Source organism: Pseudophryne corroboree, chromosome 12 (assembly GCF_028390025.1).
Source record: "Pseudophryne corroboree isolate aPseCor3 chromosome 12, aPseCor3.hap2, whole genome shotgun sequence".
NCBI classification, from domain to species: Eukaryota; Metazoa; Chordata; class Amphibia; order Anura; family Myobatrachidae; genus Pseudophryne; species Pseudophryne corroboree.
Genome location: NC_086455.1, coordinates 123,364,122 through 123,383,104, shown reverse-complemented (window position 1 = coordinate 123,383,104; position 18,983 = coordinate 123,364,122). Strand labels below are relative to the sequence as shown.

At 44.8% G+C, this 18,983-nt stretch overlaps 1 protein-coding gene across 2 annotated transcripts in view; it reads right to left on the bottom strand.

The window, feature by feature from the left end:
* Positions 1-18,983, bottom strand: part of TMEM260 (transmembrane protein 260) — a 208,462-nt gene that overhangs the window by 52,548 nt on the left and 136,931 nt on the right. For both annotated transcript variants that reach the window (XM_063947974.1, XM_063947975.1), the window contains 4 exons: positions 14,898-15,075; positions 3,930-4,043; positions 2,170-2,349; positions 46-86 (listed from right to left, as the gene is read on the bottom strand). In XM_063947974.1, coding sequence (XP_063804044.1) covers positions 46-86; positions 2,170-2,349; positions 3,930-4,043; positions 14,898-15,075 — 513 coding nt within the window. The remainder of the gene's footprint in view (positions 1-45; positions 87-2,169; positions 2,350-3,929; positions 4,044-14,897; positions 15,076-18,983) is intronic.

The window sequence follows — 18,983 nt, the reverse complement described above, 5'->3', positions numbered from 1 at the left end:
CCCTTCAAGAGCATATATAATAAGACTAAAGAGGTATTTTCTTACAGCAGAATGTCTTTCATGCCGGATCCCATTTCTGATTTAGCCTAGTGAAAAAGCACACAGAAATCCTTTACTGACAAGTTTAAGGTCAACTGAAAACATAAGTGTAAAGACCAGTAGTTAATGCTGCACATCTCTGTTGTTCCACTACCCATGTACAAAACAAAGATAACAAAATTTCTGAAAGCCAGATGTGTAACCTAAACCTTAATAACCAATATATAATACAAGCATTTATAAATAAAAACTAAAATCACCCTTAAAAAAAGGATAAATAGGATTTACTTTGCTATTTGTAAGCTTTTTTCTTGTAGTATACATACAAATTAAAGGGTTACTTCATCGTCAGGAATAAAGCCCTACAACATTGTGGTAGAATTAAATGCGGGGATACAACTTCTTGAGGCTAACCCTTAGGTCAGTGTTTCCCAAGGCACACTAACATTCCAGGTATTAGCAATATCCATGTTTGAACACAGATGGTCAAATCAAAATAAATGGTACTAATTAGATCACCTGTGCTCAAGTATGGCTATCATTAAAACCTGGACTGTTAGTGTGCCTTGAGAACCGTAGTTGCGAAACCCTGCCTGAGGCATATCTCCCAACTTTACAATAGTTGTAAGAGGGACTCCTGCGTGTCGAAGCCACGCCTGCCGATGAAAGGGGGCGTGGTTACAGAAAAGAGGCATGGCTTTGGGGAAAGGGGGCGTGGCTTCACGGCAGTGCCACAATTGCAAGCCACAGCCCCCGTTCTCATCACTATAGGGGCATGGCCAGTGCTCAGTGAGCTGCTGGCATGTCCCCAGTCCCTCTGTCTCCATGAATAGACGCTGTGTGCGCATGCACAGAGCGGCTATTCACCCTGGTCTACTGCGAGTGTAAGAGCCTCCCAACTGCCCCCTCCCGCCGCGGGACACTGCTGTCCGGGAGGTATGCCTTAGGCCCTATCTACCCTAGCCATATCATTGTCAAATAAAAAATACATCCTTCTCTATCATTAGTAACTGGGAGACTGTGTCATTCCGACCATCACTCCAACACCTGACTCTCACTAAAATTTAGATTTATATTGCTGCACAGGAAAATCTGTGATCCTGGGTTACCATTAAAGGTGTGATGTGTATAGCCACACAGCCATACATTAGCGCTAATTGAATACCTTGCTAAAACTGTATTTCAGTAAATGCCAATAATAGTGACCTAAATTAAACTAAAATAAAAATGTCATCATATATATATCTGGGATCCGGTCTGAAAATCGACAGTATCTAGGTCGACAATGTTTAGGTCGACAGTCACTAGGTCAACATGGATGGAAGGTCGACAGGGTTTCTAGGTCGACATGTGCTAGGTCGACAGGTCTAAAGGTCGACATGAGTTTTTCACATTTCTTTTCTTTTTTTGAATTTTTTCATACTTAACGATCCACATGGACTACGATTGGAACGGTAATCTGTGCCGAGCGAAGCGGTAGCAGAGTGAAGGCACCATGCCCGAAGCATGGCGAGCGAAGCGAGCCATGCGAGGGGACGCTGTGCACTAATTTGGGATCCCGGTCACTCTACGAAGAAAACGACACCAAAAATAAATAAAATCCTCATGTCGACCTTTAGACCTGTCGACCTAGCACATGTCGACCTAGAAACCACGTCGACCTAGTGACTGTCGACCTAGATACTGTCGATTTGATGAACCACACCCATATATCTATATATATATCTATATATATATATATATATATATAAACATACAAACCAGTATCAAAAGTCAATGCAGAACACAGCATAGCCAATGGGAGACCAGCAGAACAGAAATTCTATAATCTCATTGGCTACAGAGAATCCTGGTAGTCTGCTCCCTGACATACTTAGACTATACCACCCTGATCATTTTCAGGGGTGTTTATAAAAGCAGTACAAGAATAGAGAGAGTCACTTCTGAAACAGTCCTTTACATAGAACTAGCTAATAATCAGAGGTAGGGATTTATTTCCAGTCAATGCATTTGGCTAAATAACCATTTGAAAAAGAAAACTAAAGGAATTTCTGATCATATTGTATTTAAGGTTCTACTGGAACGTCAAACAAAAGAAAACAAGAGAGATTTTGTTATTTATTTTGTTACCAGACTGAACGTCCCGTACTCCTCTCGAAGTAAATGAGTCAAAAACCCTTGAAAGGTCGTCTGGTCTCCCCAAGTCCACCGTGCGTGATTCAAGTATGAAGAAATAATTAGGTATGAATACGGCAAGAGCCCTGTGGCAAAGCATGCTCCTGACTTCAGCAAATAACTCGAGGACAATTCCTGCACAGAAAATAAATGTGCGTTACTGCCAAACAACTTTTAGTAGAGGCAGGGATACATCAAATATTATTTTACACATAGATGATTTCCCAATTTGTAACAAGCCCCAGTGAATGCTGTCAAATCTCATGACTTTGGGGATTATTTAGAAATTGCTTTAAACTGATCTCTTTTGCATGGCAGAGTGAGACTGTAAGTGAAGCCAATATTATTAGTGAAGACTCCCGAAGTATCATAAAACCTGCATTGCCTCCACTGCAATCATTTTCACAATATTCATAGGTAGGAACTGTGAGGCTGAGATAACCCACTTGAAAATCATTAGAATGAGGCTTATAGGGAATATCCTGAACTCCACAACAAAACTGGGACAAGATGCAGCATCTGTGTGTTTTAAGACGATCAAGTGGCATATAAAGAGTTATGACTGATTGCATATGTTACAAATTAATCCTCCAGTGTAATGTGCAGCCATGATTTTAGAGAAGGTGAATGAGACTTGGCTACTATATAAAGAAAAAAGGCATTTATAATACAGTAGAAACCAAATAACAAACCGTTTTAAAGGCACTGAGTGTCCCCCCCATACTGGCATCAATATTGGGGAATGACAAGGATGGCTGCAAAAAGAGAGCGAGTGCCAGGAAGCAGATTGAGGATTAAAGCAGAGCATAAATGTAAAAATAAAAGGTGAGTAGTGGAGAGAATCCAAGTAGGATGAGCAGGGAAGAAAGAGCACAGGAAGGGTTAGCAAGTGAAAGAGAAAGACAAGAAGGGCTAATAGGGGAGAGAGCCCAAGAAGGGTGACCAGCTGAGAGAGATTAAAAAGGCCGACCAGGAAAGACAGAACCCAAGAGACCATGGGGTGAAATAAAACAAAACAAAGAAAAAACAGGTCCTACAGGACACACTCTGGCCAATCAGTAGAGAAAGAGGAGGAGAGTGTGCTATCCCGCTCTGCCCCTGCTCCACTGGCTACCATATGAGGCTTGTCCAAACAAAGTCCCATGCGCCTGCTGGTGACCTGCAGCATCGGAGAGGAGATGGGAGCAGGCAGCCGCAGCACTGCAAAAGTCTCATCATCAGTGTGTCACTGCAGTAAAAAGTTTGAGAACCACTGGTCTAACAGATCAGGCCGCACGAGAAAGCTAGAGGCAGAGAGAGAATTTATCATCACTGCCCACATGCATACGCATAGGAAGCTTTCAGGTGCAAGTGAGCATGGGTTACCATCCCCCGAAATTCTATGGCAGTGACGGTAAAGTCACAGGTGAGGATGGTTACCTTTAGTAGCCATTCAAACCCGTTTGTGTCAACTTGTGTGCATGTTATCAGACCAAAACCTCCAGGGTATGTAAACTTTTGATCAGGGTCATTTAGGTAGTTTCTGTTGTCATTATGATTTAATAAGAGTAAACACAGCTGTTTTGACAATAAATGGCTTCACCCAACCACTAACCATGAGTGAAAGAAAAGCTTGTAAGTTATCATTCATATTCTCTGACAAATGGCAAAAAAGTCACAAATTCTGCTAGGGTATGTAAACTTATGAGCACAACTGTACCATAGGAAACACAAACCTTGTTCCTTGACTGGTGTAGGAGAACCCACAATACGATACATAGAATATACAGCACTATAGTATGCTGGTTGCATAGACTCAGTCCACAGAAAAATGCACCATATAAGGAAATCTAAAACAAATAAAACAGATATTATAGGTAAGATTTTGAAGAGTATTTCCTATTATGTACACAAAACACTCCAATTGCAAACTGATACCTTGTTTTGAAGGTGACATATAATAAGATTTTAAACCTACCGGTAAATCTTTTTCTCCTAGTCCGTAGAGGATGCTGGGGACTACGTAAGGACCATGGGGAATAGACGGGCTCCGCAGGAGACATGGGCACTAAAAAAAAAAAACTTTAGGTATGGGTGTGCACTGGCTCCTCCCTCTATGCCCCTCCTCCAGACCTCAGTTAGAGAAACTGTGCCCAGAGGATACGGACAGTACGATGAAAGAATTTTGGAAATCCAAGGGCAAGATTCATACCAGCCACACCATTCACACCGTATAACATGGAATATACGAACCAGTCAACAGTATGAAACAAAGCCAGTATCAGTCCAAAACTGATCCAACTGAAACATAACCCTTATGTAAGCAACAACTATATACCAGTCTTGCAGGATGCTGTCCGCACTGGGACGGGCGCCCAGCATCTTCTACGGACTAGGAGAAAAAGACTTACCGGTAGGTTAAAAATCTTATTTTCTCTTATGTCCTAGAGCAGGGCTGGCCAAACCGGTCCTCGAGATCTACCAACAGTTCATGTTTTCCAGGCCTCCTGGAGATCTGTAGAATTGTCAGTTAGGAATGAATGCAGCACATCTTAATTAGTAATGACTACACCTGTGCACCAGCTAGGTGGTCTGGAAAATGTGTACTGTTGGTAGATCTCGAGGACTGGTTTGGCAAGCCCTGTCCTAGAGGATACTGGGAACTCCGTAAGGACCATGGGGATTATACCAAAGCTCCAAAACGGGCGGGAGAGTGCGGATGACTCTGCAGCACCGAATGAGCAAACATTAGGTCCTCATCAGCCAGGATATCAAACTTGTAGAATTTTGCAAAAGTGTTTGAACCCGACCAAGTCGCCGCTCGGCAAAGTTGTAATGCCGAGACTCCCCGGGCAGCCGCCCAAGAAGAGCCCACCTTCCTAGTGGAATGGGCCTTTACTGAATTCGGTAATGGCAATCAAGCCGTGGAATGAGCCTGCTGAATCGTGTTACAGATCCAGTGAGCAATAGTCTGCTTAGACGTAGGAGCGCCAACCTCGTTGGCTGCATACAGGATAAACAGGGCCTCTGTTTTCCTAACCCGAGCCGTTCTGGCGACATAAATTTTCAATGCCCTGACCACATCCAGGGACTCGGAATCCTCCACGTCCCTTGTAGCCACAGGCACCACAATAGGTTGGTTCATATGAAAAGAAGAAACCAACTTAGCCAAAAATTGAGGACGAGTCCACAACTCCGCTCTATCCACATGGAAAATCAGATAAGAGCTTTTGTGAGACAAAGCCGCCAACTCCGACACTCGCCGCGCCGAAGCCAAGGCCAATAACATGACCACTTTCCAAGTGAGATACTTCAATTCAACTGTTTGAAGAGGTTCAAACCAGTGAGACTTAAGAAACCGTAATACCACGTTAAGGTCCCAAGGTGCCACTGGAGGCACAAAAGGAGGCTGGATATGCAGCACCCCTTTCACGAAAGTCTGGACCTCTGGAAGAGAAGCCAATTCCTTTGGAAAGAAAATGGATAGGGCCGAAATCTGAACCTTAATCGAGCCTAACTTCAGGCCCAAATTCACTCCAGTTTGCAGGAAGTGGAGAAAACGGCCCAGATGGAATTCTTCCGGAAGAGCTGTCTTGGCTTCGCACCAAGACACATACTTCCTCCAGATATGGTGATAATGTTTCGATCTCACTTCCTTCCTAGCCTTTATCAGAGTAGGAATGACCTCTTCTGGAATGCCCTTCCCCGCTAGGATCCTGCGTTCAACCGCCATGCCGTCAAACGCAGTCGCGGTAAGTCCTGGAACAGACAGGGCCCTTGTTGTAACAGGTCTTCCCTGAGAGGAAGAGGCCACGGATCTTCGGTGAGCATTTCCTGTAGATCCGGATACCAGGCCCTTCGAGGCCAATCTGGAACAATGAGAATTGTCTGAATCCCTCTTCGTCTTATGATTCTCAGTATCTTTGAGATGAGAGGAAGAGGAGGGAACACATAGACCGACTGAAACACCCACGGTGTCACCAGTGCGTCGACTGCTACCGCCTGAGGGTCCCTTGACCTGGCGCAATATCTCGGAAGTTTCTTGCTGAGGCGTGAAGCCATCATGTCTATTTGAGGCAGTCCCCACTGACTTGCAATCTCTGCGAAGACTTCCTGATGAAGTCCCCACTCTCCTGGATGCAGATCGTGTCTGCATCCAGGTCTGCTTCCCAGTTGTCCACTCCCGGAATGAAAACTGCTGACAGAGCGCTTACATGACTCTCCGCCCATTAAAGAATCTTTGAGGCTTCTGCCATTTTCACTCTGCTCCTTGTGCTGCCTTGGCGGTTTACATGAGCCACTGCTGTGATGTTGTCTGACTGAATTAGAACCGGTAGACCTCGAAGTAAGGTCTCCGCCTGACGAAGGCCGTTGTATATGGCCCTTAATTCCAGAATGTTGATGTGTAGACAAGCCTCCTGGCTTGACCACAGACCCTGGAAGTTTCTTCCCTGTGTGACTGCTCCCCATCCTCGGAGGCTCGCGTCCGTGGTCACCAGAACCCAGTCCTGAATGCCGAACCTGCGACCCTCTAGAAGGTGAGCACTCTGCAGTCACCACAGGAGAGATACCCTGGCCCTGGGGGACAGGCGGATCATCTGATGAATCTGTAGATGTGACCTAGACCACTTGTCCAGAAGGTCCCACTGAAAAGTCCTGGCATGGAACATGCCGAATGGAATGGCCTCGTAAGATGCCACCATTTTTCCCAGCACTCGAGTGCAGTGATGTACCGACACCCTGTCTGGAAAGCCCAAACGGCAACGTCTGAAATTGGTAATGACAATCCTGCACCACAAATCTCAGGAACGCCTGATGAGGTTGATAAATGGGGACATGAAGGTATGCATCCTTTATGTCTAGGGACACCATATAATCTCCCCCTTCCAGACTTGCGATGACCGCTCTGAGCGATTCCATCTTTAACTTTAACCTCTTTAAGTATAGGTTTTAGGATTTTAAATTCAGAATGGGTCTGACCGAACCGTCCGGTTTCGGGACCACAAACAGGGTTGAGTAATAGCCCATCCCCTGCTGCAGCAGGGGAACTTTGACCACCACTTGATGAAGGCACAACTTTTGAATTGCTGCTAAAACTACCTCCCTCTCTGGGGAAGAAGTCGGCAGTGCCGATTTGAAAAACCGGCGAGGAGGCACCTCTTCGAATACCAGCTGGGAAACAATGTCTATTGCCCAGGGATCCACCTGAGAGTGAACCCAGACCTGATTGAAAAGATGAAGACGTGCCCCCACAGGAGTGGACTCCTCCAGCGGAGCCCCAGCGTCATGCGGTGGATTTAGTAGAAGCCGGGGACGACTTTTGTTCCTGGGAACTGGCTGTTTCCCCTTGCCCTTACCTCTGTCAAGAAAGGAAGATCCCCGAGCTCTCTTGGATTTATGCGATCGACAGGACTGCATCTGATAATGTGGCACTTTCTTAGGCTGTGAGGAAACATTAGGTAAAAAAGATGATTTACCTGCAGTAGCCGTAGAAACTAAGTCTGCGAGACCTTCCCCAGGCAATTCCTCACCCTTGTAAGGCAAAACCTCCATATGCCGTCACTGTCGGGTCCACAGTGCTCGCCTGGCAGAAATTGCCATAGCGTTCGCTCTGGACCCCAGTATGCCTACATCCCTCTGAGCCTCTCTCATATAAAGGACTGCATCCTTAATATGGCCAGGGTAAATAAAATAGTTTCCTTATCCATCGTATCCATATCAGCAGATAAGGTATCGGTCCACGCTATTACAGCGCTACAAACCCAAGCCGACGCTATCGCTGGCCTGAGTAATGTACCGGTATGTGTGTAAATTGACTTCAAGGTAGTTTCCTGCTTGCGATCAGCAGGATCCCTGAGGGCAGCGGTATCCTGAGACGGCAGCGCCACCTTTTTGGAAAGGCGCGTCAACTCTTTGTCCACCCTTGGGGAGGATTCCCACCGTATCCTGTCCTTGATCGGGAAAGGATACGCCATAAGAATCCTCTTGGGAATCTGCAGTTTCTTGTCTGGAGTTTCCCAAGCACTTTTAAATAACTCATTTAATTCAAAAGAAGGTGGAAAAGTAGCCTCAGGTTTCTTTTCTTTAAACACGTGGATCTTTGGATTAGGCACCGCAGGGTCATCTATAATATGCAGCAAATCCTTTATAGCAATAATCATTTAATGAATACTCTTTGCCAATTTTGGCTGCAACCTCGCATCATCATAATCGACACTGGATTCAGAATCCGTGTCGGTATCTGTGTCAACTACCGGAGAAAGTGGGCGTTTTTGAGACCCAGAAGGCCCCTGTGACATAGGGAAAGGCAGGGTATGACCCTCTGTACTGTCCATGGACTCTGCTTTGTCCAAATGTTTGTGCAATAAATTCAACATTTGCATTTAAAATATTCCACATATCCATCCAGTCATGTGTCGGCATTGCCGACGGAGACACCACACTCATCCCTAGGAGAGCCTTTCTCTTCAGACATGCCGACACGCACGTACCGACACACCACACACTCAGGGAAAGGTCTAATCTGGAGACAGTTCCCCCACAAGGCCCTTTGGAGAGACAGAGAGAGAGAGTATGCCAGCACACACCCAGCGCCAATAACCCTGGAAAAAATTACCCAGATACAGCGCTCTTTGTATATTCACTGCACCAAATTATGTGCCCCCCCTTCTTTAAAACCCTTTGTCACCGGTGATCAGCAGGGGAGAGTCCGGGGAGCCAGCTTCTCAGCGTGTGCTGTGGAGAAAATGGCGATGGTGAGTGCTGAGGGAGAAGCCCCACCCCCTCAGTGGCGGGCTTCGGTTCCGCTCTTTTAAAGAAAACTGGCGGGGATACTCTAAAACACTGATGGGGAACCTTCGGCCCCCCAGCTGTTGTTGAACTACACATCCCAGCATGCCCTGCAACAGTTTTCAGTTTTAGCATGGACAAATAGCAAAACTGTAGCAAGGCATGCTGGTATGTGTAGTTCAACAACAGCTGGAGGGCCAAAAGTTCCCCACCCCTGCTCTAAAAACAACACAAATTAGTGTATATATACTTATAGCCAGTCCTAGAGGTATACATTGCTGCCCGCACCCAACAGTGCTCGCTGTGTGTGATCTGTGTGGGAGCAATGGCGTGCAGCGTTACCTCACTGAAGATCTGAAGTCTTCTGCCGCCTTTGAAGTCTTCTGTCTTCCTATTACTCACCTGGCTTCTATCTCCCGGCTCTGCGAGGAGGACGGCAGCACGGCTCCGTGACGAACCGCTAGGAAGACCTGCGTTCTGACTCCCTCTGGAGCTAATGGTGTCCAGTAGCCTAAGAAGCAGAGCCTAGCATTTAAGTAGGTCTGCTCCTCTCTACTCAGTCCCACGATGCAGGGAGCCTGTTGCCAGCAGGTCTCCCTGAAAATAAAAAACCTAACACAATACTTTCTTTCAGGAAGCTCAGAAGAGCTCCCTGTAGTGCACCCAGTCTCCTCTTGGCACAGTATTAAACTGAGGTCTGGAGGAGGGGCATAGAGGGAGGAGCCAGTGCACACCCATACCTAAAGTTCTTTTTTAGTGCCCATGTCTCCTGCGGAGCCTGTCTATTCCCCATGGTCCTTACAGAGTCCCCAGCATCCTCTAGGACGTAAGAGAAAATACAATTCTGTAATTTTTAAGATGTGATATAACCAACTAAAATACCAACTTTTAAGAGTGGCATTTTATTACTAAACTAGTATAACCTTTGTCACCGCCCCCACCCACACTCCATTGTGACTCCATCCCTCCCCAACTCCTATACTTACCCCGGCAGCTGTTCATCCTCTCCTACGGCTGCTCTGTATTCCTGGCAGAGGGAACTGTTTGTAGGTATGGTACCTCAAATAACTAAAAGAATTTTACCTGTTAAACCCCATTTGTGAAAGATATAAGAAACTAACATAAGGAACATTATCAGTAGTGAGTACCCTTAAGAATTTGGCATCAGGTACACAGTACCACCCACTGCACACTTTGTACCAGTGACTGCCATCACCACAATTTTAATGTGCTACCGTGCAACAAGACCATGGTGTTCGGCAGCATGACGGCACCTGCCACTTTGTAAGGGCTACAGGGAGATCGACGGTGATGTCATGAGATCGCATCACGCTTCTTCTCCTGGTGGCCGCGGCTGGCACGAAAAGAGGAGCCTGGGGACTGGGCTGGGGGCCTTTTCCCAGCAGTGTCCAGCTGTTTCCCTTCACTCGGCTCCAGTGACGCATCGGCACTGAGCGGCTTCTGTTCTTCACAGGCTGGGCTGCCGGGCACGTCTCTGGCTTCACTGTGTGGGGTGATTATTTTTTAATATAATGTGGACACTAATATGTATGTCTATTATTATGGGGACATTACAATGTATTTCTATTGTAATGTGGGACACTACTATATATGTCTATTATTATGGGGCAGTACTCTGTATTTCTGTTGTAATGTGGGACACTGCTATATATGTTATTATTATGGGGCATTACTATATAATTCTTTGTAATGTGGACACTACTATACAAGTCTATTATTGTGGGGCATTACTATATATTTCTATTGTAATGTGGGACACTACTATATATGTATATTATTATGTAGCATTAATATAGATTTATATTGTAATGTGGACACTACTATATATCTCTATTATTAAGGGGCATTACTATATAATTCTTTGTAATGTGGACACTACGATACATGTCTATTGTGGGGCATTACTATATAGTTCTATTGTAATGTGGGACACTATTATGTATGTCTATTATTATGGGGCATTACTATGAATTTCTATTGTAATGTGGGACACTACTATATAGGTCTATTATTATGGGACATTACTATATAATTCTTTGTAATGTGGGACACTACTATATATGTCTATTATTAGGGGGCATTACTATATAATTCTTTGAAATGTGGGACACTACTATACATGTCTATTATTGTGGGGCATTACTATATTTATATTGTAATGTGGACACTACTATATATGTCTATTATTATGGGGGCATTACTATGTATTTCTATTGTAATGTAGGACACTACTATACATGTCTATTATTATGGGGGCATTACTATGTATTTCTATTGTAATGTGGGACACTACTATACATGTCTATTATTATGAGGGCATTATGATGTATATCTATTGTAATGTGGGGCACTACTATATATGTCTATTATTATGGGGCATTACTATATGTTTATATTGTAATGTGGACACTACAATATATTTCTATTATTATTGGGTAATTACTATATATTTATTTTGCAATGAGGGACACTACTATATATTTCTATTATTATGGGGGCATTACTATGTATTTCTATTGTAATGTGGGACACTACTATATATGTCTATTATTATGGGGCATCACTATATATTTATATTGTAATGTGGACACTACAATATATTTCTATTATTATGGGGTAATTACTATATATTTATTTTGCAATGAGAGACACTACTATATATTTCTATTATTATGGGGGCATTACTATGTATTTCTATTGTAATGTGGGACACTACTATACATGTCTATTATTATGGGGGCATTATGATGTATATCTATTGTAATGTGGGACACTACTATATATGTCTATTATTATGGGGCATTACTATATGTTTATATTGTAATGTGGACACTACAATATATTTCTATTAATATTGGGTAATTACTATATATTTATTTTGCAATGAGGGACACTACTATATATTTCTATTATTATGGGGGCATTACTATGTATTTCTATTGTAATGTGGGACACTACTATATATGTCTATTATTATGGGGCATTACTATATATTTATATTGTAATGTGGACACTACAATATATTTCTATTATTATGGGGTAATTACTATATATTTATGAGGGACACTACTATATATTTAGTTTGTTTGGGGGGGAACAACACCCATGCGGCATCTGCAGCATGGCTGTCGTTAACGAGGACCTGTTCAGACAAGGGAGGGGATCGTTAACAATACGCGGGAGCGCGCATCGTTAACGACATTGTGTACACACTGGACGAGATTGTAACAGAGCTCGCTCAGATTGGCCCTTCGGAGCGAGATCTTTTACTTTCTCGTCTAGTGTGTATGGGGCTTATCTCTCTCTCTGCACATGTTATACGTGTCCCATGGTTTTGCCAAATTGCTAACTTTTTTGGTTTGCTAACAAACCTGAATAACGGCCATTATCTATAAAATGGGCAGATCTCACAGTTCATTTACAGGATCTGTCTCCTACAATTTAGTATAGTACTTCTCAAATCCTGTCCTAGGGACAAACTAATATCCCTTTTACATAAAAATCCCGGGTCTAGGCCAGGATTTGGAACATGGTCAGACCTGTGACAGACACCATTACACCGCCGCTCCGACATGGGTTATTCTCCCCAGTTGGCTCTGTTTACACTGCACACGGGTGCAATGTAGACTGTTCTGCCGACACTTGGAAATTACATCATCTCCAAACACCAGTGATCTGCCTCTCCCTATGCCGTAAACAGTACCTGGGTTGGATGACCTGGGTCACCCGTTTACACTGCCCCATTACCTGGGTCCTTCTTGGGTCCAACCCTGCTCGCTACCCTGGTTAGAATCCCAGGTCACTTACCTGGGTTATAGTTTGGGGACCCTTTCACACTAAACAACGTCCCGGCAATAACCTGGGTTATGTCGGTGATGTGAAAGGGGTGTAACAGTTCATGTTTTTCAGGTCTCCTCGCAGAATCACAAATTAAATGATTGGAACCACCTGTGGATCTTTAAAAATGTTTATGTTAGTAATGAGTGCACCTGTGCTCCAAGCAAGGAGATATGGAAAACATGCACTGTCAGTGTGTCCAAAGGACTGGATTTAAGAAGCACCTAATTCAAGTTTGTAAGGAATTGTACGGCCACAAGGAAGCGGCTGCAAAATTCTGTGTAATTAAAATGCAACAGGAGGCGTCTGTAGGAAATGGACACTTCCCGCATGCATTTACGAGATCCAAGTGTTGCATCCGAGGATATATCCTCGGATCACCAATGTGACCATCGGTCACAACCTGTGATGGTTACAGGCACCGGTCAGCCCATGTAGCTTACTCAGGCTGGCCATTAGATCCAGACATAGTGTTCACTCTAAGCTGTTTTAGCAGGGCGCCACGCCCTGCCCGTTTTTTAGCAGGCAAAACCCCTTTTGCAGCGCCCTGCTAGAACAGCCGCCCGCTTCCTGCCCTCCCGGCGTGTATAGATGCCATGCGCATGGCATCCATTCACGCATTGGGAGAGGGCTGGGGGAAGCCCAGCACCGACGGAGGTGCTGGGCATGCCCCCAACAGTGACGTCGCCGGCCACAGACGCTCTCTATACTAGCATCTGTGAGCCGCACCGCCCCCTAAAATGACGTAGGCGTGGTCACTCCCCCTAATTTGCGTGGCCGTGCCCCCGTTTCGGGCGCCCTGCCCCTTTTCACTCCTAGAGTGAACACTACAGACACATGGGTCCACTAAGTCTGCGTCTGATGACACAGACCCTGGACTTGTCACGCTTGCAAAGCGGGCAATATGCCCCCGTTTTGAAGAACGGTGCAATAGGTCACCCTTGCTTCACACCCCAAATTACAAGGAGCTGTAAGCAATATCGCCACACCTGCATGCGCAGAACGGGTCTTGCGCCTGTGCAGATCCACAACCACCGGGTTTACGTACAAATCTGAATTAGGCCCAATGTACAATGGCAGCACCCTTCTTGACAACATACTGAGCTGCTAGTCTTACTTTCAGAGCTCCACGAGCATTTTAAATGGCTGATTCTTGAAATCTAAATAAGCAATGGCGGATGTAGTTGTTAGGGACACTTTCATAAAGACCAAAGTAAATTAATCTTTTTATGAAGTTAATGCCCCCGGATGTAGACATTTTAATAATCTACTGTTTTAGATAGGGTGTACTCCCCCAGAGTAAGCTCATCTCCCAACTGTCCTACTGTTAGCGAGCCAGCACCTCGATCTGAGGGCCTTGCTATGCTTTTCTTATAAAATGCTAATTTATAGACAAACACATGTTACAAAGTAATGATTACAAAGATTTTAGCCAGTAGCCCGTTATGTAAAAGGGCACTAAACCCAAGATAAAAAATAAAGTTATGGTGTATGTAAAGGCGCTTCTAGTGATATTCACAAATACGTAGGTTAAAGTTTCAGGCGCTTAAAGTTATTTACAATAATGATGTCATTATGGGGAAGAAGGGGTGTTTTACATTCCATGCAGAGCAGATTTGTTCTCTTTAACTTTATAGCAGAGCATAAGCTATGGCATATCAGCAAATAAACGTTTTCACTCAGCTGAGCAACATATAAAATGCCAAAAATGTAAGTTCCGTCAATATGTGCTAATTGTTACATACATATAATGGTTTGTTTTACAAAAGAGTTAGTAACGTTATACAGTAGTAGATAATATTCACTTAGATGAAACAATGTATTTTATAGTTATTGGCCCAAGTACATAAACATCAAGTTTTCATGCAAATGACAGAAGTGCAGTGATAATAAAATAAAGATGACTATTTTCTATGTTGTATAATTCATTCTATCTTATGTACCAAACAAACAAGTGTTTTGCTTGGTTCCGATCTGTGATGTTCTATGAAAAGTAGTGACTTTACTGTACAGTTCCACCTGGCACTGCATTATTTCTCCAATAATACAAAGGTTACCTTTGATCTCTCGCTTGCGGTTTTTGCCTTCCCAAACTCCACTGTGAGAGCCATGAGAATCGCCACAAACAGATTGTTTAGGCTGAAAACCTCTGCTGCAATGGACCACTGCCATGTTAGCCGTGAAAATGAATACAACCCTGCAGCAAGGATTCCTGCAGCATATGAGCCAGAAAGCCTGCAAAGAAAGATAACAGGAAATCTGCTTTTGCTACAAAAAAACCCCTGTTTGTTATGCATTTTATATTATAGCTACAATCATTCTGTGCTACCAAGAGTGATCGGTTTGGTATGTAATATTTCCACAAAACAACTCATGACGATATTCAGTTAAATAAAAGGCATAATAATGGTGAGAACATCTGTATAATGTCCTAGCACCCGTGGTATGCCCCTTAAGGGACAATAGGAAATTTTAATTTTTCAAGACCATTGCCAGGTTGAACAAGAGAAAAAGGGCAGCAGCCACTGCAGGACTGTAATGTTAAAATAAATAGGAAGAGAACAAATGACTTGTAATGTATGGAGAACAAGCAGATTCAATGTCACATGGAAAAAGAAGCATCAGTGAATGAATTCCTTTGTCCTGTAGCTGTACTAGCTAGGATATTACGCAGCGTGGTTAAGCAGCATGTGGACTTCCAGTCCTTGTGGAACTACCATTACCAGCATGCACACCAGTTCTACAAGAGCTAAACCCAGTATAAAATCAATATATGTAGTAGAACAGAAAAATTCAGAACAATGATACCACTTAATACAGTGATTCCCAAGCGTGGTTCTCAAGGCACCTTAACAGTCCAAGCTGCACAGATGGTAGCATCCTAACTGACTGAGATTCTAATTAAGGGGTCTGTTCATAAAGCAGTGAAAAGAGTAGAGAAGTGAGCCAGTGAAGAAGTAGTCCATGGCAACCAATCAGCTGCTACATATAATTTTATAGAATACACTTGACAAATGTTACTTAAAAGCTGATTGGTTGCCATAAGCAACTTCTCCACTGGCTCACTTATCCACTCTTTTCACTGCTTCATGTATAGACCTCTAAGTCTGGCCTTTAGCATGGAGCTTTATAAAACTAGGACTGTTAGGGAATCATTCACTTAATAATTTCACAGACAGAATGTGTGAGATTGAAGGGACTAGATTAGTTTGAGACCATAAACCAATCTGTCTATAAATACAAAAATTGTATAATTGCCCTACCAATGGCACCTTGTGTAGCTTCCAGTGGTGCAAGTGTGCGGGTACGGCGTACCCTTAAGAATTTGACAGTGGGTATGCCGTACCGCCATCCGCACACATTGCAGCGCTCCAGTGACCCATTACTGCTGCTGCCTTGTAGGGAGAGAGTGTTGGAGAGAGGAGAGCGTCCTCTGATGCCTGAGTCCGGCGGCCGCAGCGTGCACTGAAACGCCGGTTCGTGAGCCAGAGCTCGCGGACTGGCAGACAATCAGCAGCTACCGCTGCCGGACCACGAGCCGTGATTGGCTCGTGGACCGGCGCCAGATCTAATTAATATACAGGATGCTGCCGCCGCAGGAGGATATGGAGACCGGACTGAGGGCAGGAGGGGTGCGTGCTGTGCTCTCCCCTCCCCAGTAGCAGCCAGTGCCAGCCCCAGGCAGCAGCAACAACAACAGTGAGTTGCACTGCTGGGGCATATCTGGCACTCTCGGGGCATGTGTATCTGGCAAAGTGGGGGCACATCTAGCACTGTGGGGGCATGTGTATCTGGCACTATGGGGGCACATATAGCGCTGTGGGGGCATGTGTATCTGACACTATGGGGGCATATCTAGCACTGTGGGGGCATGTGTATCTGGCACTATGGGGGCATATCTAGAGTGTTTGGGCATATCTGGCAAAGTGGGGGCATATCTGGCACTCTGGGGGCATGTGTATCTGGCAAAGCGGGGGCATATCTAGAGTGTTTGGGCATATCTGGCACTGTGGGGGCATGTGTATCTGGCACTGTGGAGCATATCTGACACTGTGAGGGAATATCTGGCATATGTGTATCTGGCACAGTGGAGGTATTTGTGCATCTGGCACCGTGGGACATTTGTGCATCTGGCACCGTGGGACATTTGTGCATCTGGCACCGTGGGACATTTGTGCATCTGGCACCGTGGGACATTTGTGCATCTGGCACCGTGGGACATTTGTGCATCTGGCACCGTGGGACATTTGTGCATCTGGCACCGTGGGACATTTGTGCATCTGGCACCGTGGGACATTTGTGCAGCTGGCACCGTGGGACATTTGTGCAGCTGGCACCGTGGGACATTTGTGCAGCTGGCACCGTGGGACATTTGTGCATCTGGCACCGTGGGACATTTGTGCATCTGGCACTGTGGGACATTTGTGCATCTGGCACTGTAGGAGCATATCTGGCACGGTGGGGGCGTATCTGGCACTATTGGGGTCATATGTGTATCTGGCCCCCCCATATGTGTATCACACCTCCATTTCCATTGGCCACACCCATTTTTGCCAGGCGCACACAGTACCTATAAGACATTTTTTCTACTTGCACCACTAGTAGCTTCTCTATATTTTCCTTTTTTGTTTAGATGGGTGCACGTGGCAAGTGTGACATTTCTCTGACTAGTGCTTTACCCATCAGTGATTCTACTTTTCTATTCAGGCAATCTCTATATTTTTCAAGTCCTGGGGGAATAGTTTTCTTGTTTGTACCTATTGGCTCACGTGGGTGTAAGCCTTCAATTACTGGATCTTGAAGGTACATGCTAATCTTTCTAATTTTTCCATAACCTACACCCGTTACACAGGACATGCCCAAAAGCAGCTCAGAATGAACCTCTCTATCACTTTAATATTTTGGATTAAATAAAACTAGTTCAGGAATTGATCTCAGAAAGCCCCAACTAGGTACAACACAGTCCCTAGTAATAATAACTAATGTACTGTCATTTTAGGGGGATTGCCTTGGTTAAACTAAAATATCCTGAAATTACCTCTCAGGGAAATGTGGTTTATTAGCATCAACGCTACACTCCCCGTATACAAAGTTAACACCATTTTGTCACAAAAGGTTCAGTTAAGTGTTACATGATCTTGGTGTAAGTCAAATTTCCTTATCTTGTGATCCTTTTACTTCATTGCTTTCATTCCAGGGTAATGGACAAAGATGTCATTGGGACACAGTCACTATATTGACATTCCCATCATCTCGATGGTTATTGTTGGGAAAGTTGTATAGAACATGTCGATATATGCTGAATGTTGACATATTCAAAATGTTTACATGTGAAATGTTGACACCCCGCACAGAGCTGAGGGTTAGGGTAATGGTCAGGCTGTGAGAGCGGAGGATTAGCTACAGGATGGAAGGGTTAGGGTTATGCACTAGGGGGTGGGTAAGACTGCGGGAGTGGAGGGTTAGGCTGCGGGAGCAGAGGGTTAGCTACAGGACAGGAGGGGTAAAATTATGCTCTACGGTGTGAGTTAAGCTTCAGGAGGGGAGGGATAGGGTTAGGCTACAGGATGGGAGGGTTAGAGTTCTACTCATTAGGGGATGGATTAGGCTGCAGGAGGCGAAGGTTAGGGTTACACACTAGTGGTAGGTTAGGCTGCAGGAGGTGAAGGTTAGGGTTACACACTAAGGGCAGGTTAGGCTGTGGGACGGGAAGATTAGCTAAAGGACAGGATGGATAGGGTTACCCACTAGGGGTTAGGTTAGGCTGCAGGGGGTGAAGGTTAGGGTTACACACTAGGGGGTGGTTTAGGCTACAGAAGGCGAAGGTTAGGGTTACACACTAGGGGTGGATTAGGCTGCAGGAGGTGAAGGTTAGGGTTACACACTAGAGGTGGGTTAGGCTGTGGGATTGGAAGGTTAGCTAAAGGACAGGATGGTTAGTGTTACCCAGTAGGGGTTGGGTTAGGCTGCAGAAGGTGAAGGTTAGGGTTACCCAATAGGGGTTGGGTTAGGCTGCAGGAGGTGATGGTTAGGGTTACGCACTAGGGGGTGGGGGTTAGGCTGCAGGAGGCGAAGGTTAGCGTTACACACTAGGGGTGGGTTAGGCTGCAGGAGGCGAAGGTTAGCGTTACACACTAGGGGTG